This window comes from Rhinopithecus bieti, unplaced genomic scaffold (assembly GCF_001698545.2).
Source record: "Rhinopithecus bieti isolate Rb0 unplaced genomic scaffold, ASM169854v2 scaffold_425, whole genome shotgun sequence".
Classification (NCBI taxonomy): domain Eukaryota; kingdom Metazoa; phylum Chordata; class Mammalia; order Primates; family Cercopithecidae; genus Rhinopithecus; species Rhinopithecus bieti.
The window spans coordinates 4521387-4529897 of record NW_016803361.1 but is presented as its reverse complement, the minus strand read 5'-3'; the positions used below and the strand labels follow the sequence as shown (position 1 = coordinate 4529897).

Here is an 8511-nt window from a genome sequence, read left to right as displayed (position 1 = left end):
TTTTTTTTTTTTTTTTTTTTTAAATTAGAACTTTCTTTCACATCTCTTTTTCCTTTTTTCTTTTTGAATCCAGACACTTGAATTTGGACAGACAAGCAACCCAGCCACCTTTCAGTGTGGCTGTGTCAGTATCAGAATGAAATGAACATGACCCCCTCCAGCAGGGAAGGGAACACACAGTAAAGGTATTTTTTATAGAACAATTCTTCACACCGCCCTGGTGACTAGGGAAAGGAATCTCGTGTTTCTCTTTTGCTGATACTGAATCAGCTGAAGAATACCATGAACATCAGTAGAAGTGCTCTGAAATAGTCTCCTCTCCCTTTTGTCTTTTGTTCTCATGAGGGGAGAGAAGAGAGACTTTTTTGTTGAACGTTGAAATATTTAATTAAAACGCCAATTAAAAATGGACTAATTGGTGGTTCTGCTTATAATCAGAAATGTTGCAGATTATTGTATTAACTTGCAAATAGTTTTATGAAGTTGGCATACTTCTTATCAACACTCCCATAAAGACAGCTACACTCATTTACGATAAAAATGTTTTCGATTCTCAAAGGAAGCTTATCTCAGCAAAGAAATTTCTTTTCTTGCTTCCTCAACAGTTTATGTAGCAATTGGATTTATATCTTTGTTAAATAGATGGTCAAAATGAGAACTGATGAAGAGAGAGACTGAGCTCATATCTGAACTGGAGAGAAACTCCGAACACCCTAGCAACCTGCATTCTGTATGTTATTGTGTACTGGTGTATTCGCTTATGAACAGTTGCATGTATAGATAGTTTATGTGGTTTCCAAGAGCTAAATGAGAATGGAGATGATATTCTTTAGCAATTGTGTTTATAATTTACAAAGCACTTTCATATACATTATCTGATTTTCTGAACCATTTAGAAATTTTTGTAAATTGAACAAATTAAATAGATTTCTCAAGACCTTTAGATTTCTAAAATATCTGGTTTCAAACATGTTTGTTAACCCAATGCCCGCTTAGTGGTTCAAATAAAATTTTTTATGTCTAGGAAATGACAATTTGAGCAATTACTTAGAATATCCTGAAAAAAATAAAGTCAGAAAGTGCAAAGTAAGATCCCATTGAATTTTGTCTCCAGACTTTACCTCAAGATCGGATTCAACACACGGTAGAACTTGCTTTGAACTACCTTCCTCCTCTCTACAATGCTGACATCAGGATTTCGTGAAAAGGGCTGCTGTCCATTTTCCCTCAAATCACTTTGGGGGAATATTTGTGGAATAGCAATTTATAAAAATAGGAACCCCCCCTTCCCATCATTTAGTCCTTTATTGGTAGGGGTCCTAAAGTTTCACTAAAATCAGCCATAAATTTAGGAAGAGCCCTACCCCACAGAACAGTTTTTTCTAGGAGAGATCTCAAGGCTTCCTACATTTCTGGAAATGAAATGAGCTTTACCCAACATATTACATACACTTACCTATTCCCAGCTCCAGGTAAGAGTCCAGGTTACTTACCAGCTGTGGCTGAGTTGGAGGACACAGGTGAAAAGAGAGATGTACACAGAAGGCTTTGAAAGAAACATAATCCTCTGGAGTAACAGCTAGAGAAAATTCCAAAAAACTGGGAGATGGGTAAGCAAGGTGGAGAAATATTCTCCTCGGTGGCAGTGGGATGGAATTCTCAAAGCCCAACTTCCTTGGTGTGTAAGCGATCCCAAACAGAGTTAAGGGGAGGTGAAATGGAGCTGCCAAACGTCCAAAGATGAGATTATCTACTTAATTAAAGTTTTTTTTCCCCTCCAAGTCCTTCAGCCAATCAGAACTCAAGTGCCAGAGAAAGATTGAGTCGATCAAAAGAACACTCCAGGATCCTCCCAGACAAATGCAGAAGAAGGGGACCAGGAGAAAGAGGACAAAGAAAGAAGCGGGGGGAAGAGACATAGCAAATCCTCTCCACATAATCACTGCGTGGAGTCTCTTTCCTCCCTCTTGCCTATCCCCTCCCATCACACCACAACCTTTCCCCACCTATGCACACTTACACACAGACACGCACACATACACACACAACACACACACACACAGAGCCCGGTCCCCAGAAGGGATCCAGAAGGGACTGTGCTTTACTGGTTGTCCTTTGTAGCACTTTGAGACTGAGTTTGCATTCAGGATAGCTTTTTTTTTCCCCCAGAAAAAGATACACGAGGTGCAGGTGAACCTCCGCCCTCTGATTTGAGAATGTGGGGATGCAGGCCTACCATCTAGTGTATTTTCTCTCTAAGTTAGAAAGGCTAGAAACTTGAGGAAACCTGATGGTTGTTTCTTCCTTTCAACTTTTTCATCACACAATTACTTACCGAATACCTATTTTATTCTCGACACCACCCTAGGCATTGTGGAAATTTTTAAAAATCAAGACATAATTTCTGCCCTAACGACATTTACAGCCTAGTAAAGTGACAATAAAATAATGCAGTTTAATAAAGTATTAAATAGCTACAAACTGCCTATAATAGTGTAGGCTTATTTAGGGGAGGTTTTCTGAAGAAGGTAGAATTTGAGTTTCGAAGAAGGGAAGAGATTTCAATAGGCACACAAACGTGACCTCAAAATCCCTACTTTCTTAAACTCGGGTGGTGGAGCCAGGAGGCGACCCAAGCCCTTGCTCACACTTCTCTGGGACTCTGCTCCTTCTGTTCTCTAGAGAGGAGGGTGGCCCACAGCGCTGGGGATCCTCAAAAGGCTACAGACTGATATCTATGTGGCCATATAGCCCTGCCTTTTAAAAAAATGTCAGTTGACTTTTGTGGGTACATAATAGGTATATATATATTTTTGGAGTACATGTTCATGAGATATTTTGATTCAGGCAGACAATGAATGCATGATAATCACATCAGGGTAAAATGGGTATCCATCACCTCAAGCATTAATCCTTTGTGTTACAAACAATCTAATTATACTCTTAGTTACCATGTACAATGAAATTATTATTGACAATAGTCACCCTGTTGTGCTATTGAATACTAGGTCTTCTTCATTCTTTCTATTTTCACACCTTCTATTTTAGCATCCACATTACCTTTCTTAAGGTCTCCCTGAGACAATGGTCTTTATTCTCTTCTTTTATTCTCACTCCTCTTGTTCCAAAACCCTCTGTGGCTAGACTGAACCAGAAAATAGAGAATTAATACACAAATTCACTTTCTCTATTACCCAGGCCAGATGACTTAGGGGATCTTCACCTCAGTATCTTTACTGTGTAATTTTGTTGTCCACATGGAATCTTCTAGACCAAGTCTTTATTTGGGACTCCAAATCTTATTGTGAGATGAGCTTGGTCAGTTGTGGCTCCTACACAAACAACTTTAGGTCCTTCTCTTTCTTCTTTCAGAAAGGGAGCAGCAGAGTCTATTTCAGGCCAAGAGTCAGGTCCTAGGAAGATAAGGAGCAATGACTCCTGGATTTCAGCCTTGAATTCTTGCCTGACCACAGTTTTTGCCATTTACTTGACTAGAGAACTCCTAGGGGATGCAAAATTCATTGGGAGGTAGAGCAGATTTGGGCAGTTTTGTGTGAAAAGGGAGAGCTAATTTAAAACAAGTTCATTGAGACACTGTCCCATCCCCTCAGAATTTCTTCCACAAAGGAAAAAGTTAAGACTTTTATTGTTTGTGTATTTATTTATTTATTTATTCATTTATTCATTTATTTTTAGAGACAGGGTCTCGCTATGCTGTCCAGGCTGGTCTCATACTCTTGGCTTGGCGAGATCATCCTGCCTTGGTCTTCCAATGTGTTGGGATTACAGGCATGAGCCACCATGCTTGGCCTGCTTTTATTGTTTTGCACAAAATCAATACATTCTTTTTTTTTTTTTAAATCAATACATTCTTATAATAAAAACTTAAACATGACAGAGATAAAGAGTGCAAATCCCCTTTGATGATCTGCCTTCTCCCCTCTAGGATAACAGCAGTTAAGTTTTAGATGGTCTTTCAAGAGGTTTTATATGCATATGTAAATGTGTATATAAACGTTTTCCACAAAAATGAGATTACATAAATTATATTTTGCAAATTGCTTTTCTCATTTAGTAATACACAGCTTTCTACGTTAGGATCTAAAGATCTCTTGGCCGGGCGCAGTGGCTCACGCCTGTAATCCCAGCACTTTGGGAGGCCAAGGCAGGCGATCACAAGGTCAGGAGTTCGAGACCAGCCTGACCAACATGGTGAAACCTTGTCTCTACTAAAAATACAAAAATTAGCTGGACATGGTGGCGTGCACCTGTAGTCCCAGCTATTCAGGAGGCTGAGGCAGGAGAATCACTTGAACCTGGGAGGCAGAGGTTGCAGTGAGCCAAGATCGCACCACTGCACTCTAGCCTGGGCAACAGAGCGAGACTCGGTCTCAAAAAACATATCTCTCTTACTCTCAGTTTTTTAAAGATCAGGATAGTATGAATTGTCAGGTGTACAAGTAATCTTATTTTGCTCAATATTTGGGCAGCTTTCTGTTTAATAAAGGAACTGACAGTTTTATTTTTTTTTTTTTTTTTTTTTATTCTTCCAGTGTTTAAAAGGCAACTTTTTCAACACCTGTGAAAAGAAGGGAACAAAAAAAGGCAACGTTTTAATTTATTTCAATTTGGATTTAAGTATTGCTATTTTAATCACCTTGATGCAGGAGAATAGAGTCTTTATCTCAATGGTTGAGATACAATGAATTATAAATAAATTTATGAGTTCCACCAGGTTTTGTTTTCAACTTTATAACCCTTTCATTATTTTCAGATCCTAAGTCTGGAATTTTCTCTTGGTGCCCTCAAATCAGGGGCCCCATGTAAAAATGAACTACATTTGCATTTTTCCTCTAAAATGTAACTATATTACATTATTTGATTTACTATTATAAATAATTAAAGATCAGATATTCTTAGATCTCTTGGGATTTTTTTTTTTCTTTTTTGAGAGAGTCTTGCTTTGTCACCCAGGCTGGAGTGCAGTGGCACCATCTCAGCTCGCTGCAACCTCCTGGGTTCAAGCAATTCTCCCTGCATCAGCCTCCCAAGTAGCTGGGATTACAGACGCCCACTACCACGCCCAGCTAATTTTTGTAGTTTTAGTAGAGATGGGGTTTCACCATGTTGGCTAGGTTGGTCTTGAACTCCTGACCTCAGGTAATCCGCCTGCCTCAGCCTCCTAAAGTGCTGGGATTACAGGCAAGAGCCACCGTGACCAGCCTCTCCTGAGATTTTATTTTATTTTATTTTTTTGAGATGGAGTCTAGCTCTGTCGCCCAGACTGGAGTGCAGTGGTGCGATCTCGGCTCACTGCAGTCTCCGCCTCTCTCCTGGGATTTTATACCAGAAACTAGTATATTGAAGCATTTTACAACTAAATTTCTTTTTTTTTTTTTTTTTTTTTTTTTTTGAGACGGAGTCTCCCTGTTGTCACCTGAGCTGGAGTGCAGTGGCATCTCAGCTCACTGCAACTTCTGCCTCTTGGGTTCCAGTGATTCTTCTGCCTCAGCCTCCCAAGTAGCTGAGATTACAGGCACTTGCCACCACACCCAGCTAATTTTTGTATGTTTAGTAGAGACGGGGTTTCACCATGTTGGCCAGGCTGGTCTCGAACTCCTGACCTCAGGTGATCCACCCGCCTCACCCTCCCAAAGCTCTGGGATTACAGGCATGAGCCACTGCACCTGGCCTTACAACCAAATTTCTTAATATTCATCTATCCTAGTTCATCTTCCAAAGGTGTTTGCTTAGTGTTATTCTTTCAGACATAAAAATGTGAAAATTAAGGCAGAGGGCAGAAAAGCAATATACTGAGTACCCTTAGTGATAGTACTGTTTTAAGTTATTATTATTTATGCCCTGACACTTAATTCTCTATTTAAAACTTTGATAGTGGCACATTTGCTTTGTTGTACTTTTCCCTAAGAAAACATGGATGCATGAATGTGTCTATTGGCAAAAATGTAATAGCCTATGATGTATCAAGCCCTGTGTAAGACTCTGAATCATAGTAATAGAGGAGGCTGCCACCACATTGATAGTTTCCTGGAAGAACAGACTAGTAAACATTCAAAATTGCCAAGGGAGAGATATGCATGGTGTTCCTTGGGAGCATGGAGGCGGTGTACCCGAAGGAACAGGGGGAGAGGCAGAGAGACTTCCTAGAAGATGCAGAGACTTGGTTAAGTCTTAAAAAAGTGAAATAAGGTTCATCAGTAGTGAAAAAAAGGAAGGGAGTTTCATATAGAGGGAATAACAAAAGGTATTACAAAGTGTGAAGCAACAGGGTATATTGGAGAACTATTATTAGCCCATTGTGGCTGGAGCATGTGGAACATGGAGTGAGAAGAAAGGCAGGTCGGGCATAGTGGCTCACGCCTGTAATCCCAGCACTTTAGGAGGCCGAGACAGTTGGCTCACCTGAAGTCAGAAGTTCGAGACCAGCCTGACCAACATGGTGAAACCCTGTCTCTACTAAAAGTACAAAAATTAGCCAGGTATGGTGGCAGGTGCCTGTAATCCCAGCTAATCAGGAGACTGAGGCAGGAGAATCGCTTGAACCTGGGAGGCGGAGGTTGCAGTGAGCCGAGATCNTGCTGGGATTACAGGCAAGAGCCACCGTGACCAGCCTCTCCTGAGATTTTATTTTATTTTATTTTTTTGAGATGGAGTCTAGCTCTGTCGCCCAGACTGGAGTGCAGTGGTGCGATCTCGGCTCACTGCAGTCTCCGCCTCTCTCCTGGGATTTTATACCAGAAACTAGTATATTGAAGCATTTTACAACTAAATTTCTTTCTTTTTTTTTTTTTTTGAGACGGAGTCTCCCTGTTGTCACCTGAGCTGGAGTGCAGTGGCATCTCAGCTCACTGCAACTTCTGCCTCTTGGGTTCCAGTGATTCTTCTGCCTCAGCCTCCCAAGTAGCTGAGATTACAGGCACTTGCCACCACACCCAGCTAATTTTGTATTTTTAGTAGAGACGGGGTTTCACCATGTTGGCCAGGCTGGTCTCGAACTCCTGACCTCAGGTGATCCACCCGCCTCACCCTCCCAAAGCTCTGGGATTACAGGCATGAGCCACTGCACCTGGCCTTACAACCAAATTTCTTAATATTCATCTATCCTAGTTCATCTTCCAAAGGTGTTTGCTTAGTGTTATTCTTTCAGACATAAAATGTGAAAATTAAGGCAGAGGGCAGAAAAGCAATATACTGAGTACCCTTAGTGATAGTACTGTTTTAAGTTATTATTATTTATGCCCTGACACTTAATTCTCTATTTAAAACTTTGATAGTGGCACATTTGCTTTGTTGTACTTTTCCCTAAGAAAACATGGATGCATGAATGTGTCTATTGGCAAAATGTAATAGCCTATGATGTATCAAGCCCTGTGTAAGACTCTGAATCATAGTAATAGAGGAGGCTGCCACCACATTGATAGTTTCCTGGAAGAACAGACTAGTAAACATTCAAAATTGCCAAGGGAGAGATATGCATGGTGTTCCTTGGGAGCATGGAGGCGGTGTACCCGAAGGAACAGGGGAGAGGCAGAGAGACTTCCTAGAAGATGCAGAGACTTGGTTAAGTCTTAAAAAAGTGAAATAAGGTTCATCAGTAGTGAAAAAAAGGAAGGGAGTTTCATATAGAGGGAATAACAAAAGGTATTACAAAGTGTGAAGCAACAGGGTATATTGGAGAACTATTATTAGCCCATTGTGGCTGGAGCATGTGGAACATGGAGTGAGAAGAAAGGCAGGTCGGGCATAGTGGCTCACGCCTGTAATCCCAGCACTTTAGGAGGCCGAGACAGTTGGCTCACCTGAAGTCAGAAGTTCGAGACCAGCCTGACCAACATGGTGAAACCCTGTCTCTACTAAAAGTACAAAATTAGCCAGGTATGGTGGCAGGTGCCTGTAATCCCAGCTAATCAGGAGACTGAGGCAGGAGAATCGCTTGAACCTGGGAGGCGGAGGTTGCAGTGAGCCGAGATCGTGCTATTGCACTCTAGCCTGGGGGACAGAGCAAGTCTCCCCATAAAAAAAAAAAAAAAAGAAGGAGGAGGAGGAGAAGGAGAAGGAGAAGATTTGCTTGACGCTTCATACTAAGTATTCAGGATTCATTTGCTAATATTTAATCTATTATTCTCTAGAGTATTTTTTAAATGGGTTATTAAAGTTGATTTGAGGACAATTAACATTTAGGTAAATGTGTCATTTTAAATTTAACTGGGCATTAAAAAAACCTTTCTATAAACAAAATAGACTAATGGAAATAGGAATATCTTTAATATGTGTGTTAAAAGTAAATATTTTTGGGCGGGGCACGGTGGCTCACGCCTGCAATCTCAGCACTTTGGGAGGCCGAGGCGGGTGGATTACCAACATAGTGAAACCTCGTCTTTAGTAAAAATACGAAAATTAGTTGGGGCCGGGCGCGGTGGCTCAAGCCTGTAATCCCAGCACTTTGGGAGGCCGAGACGGGCGGATCACGAGGTCAGGAGATCGAGACCA

The 8511-nt window shown here is 41.0% G+C and overlaps 1 protein-coding gene across 2 annotated transcripts in view; it reads right to left on the bottom strand.

Moving 5' to 3' along the window:
- The window catches only part of WNT8B (Wnt family member 8B), a 24752-nt gene extending 23063 nt beyond the window's left edge, over positions 1 to 1689 (bottom strand). The window contains exon 1 of one of the 2 annotated variants that reach the window (XM_017881175.1): positions 1494 to 1689. In XM_017881175.1, coding sequence (XP_017736664.1) covers positions 1494 to 1561 — 68 coding nt within the window. In that variant the 5' untranslated portion in view covers positions 1562 to 1689. The remainder of the gene's footprint in view (positions 1 to 1493) is intronic. The other variant, XM_017881169.1, reaches the window with a different exon arrangement.
- Positions 1690 to 8511: the final 6822 nt, after the last annotated feature.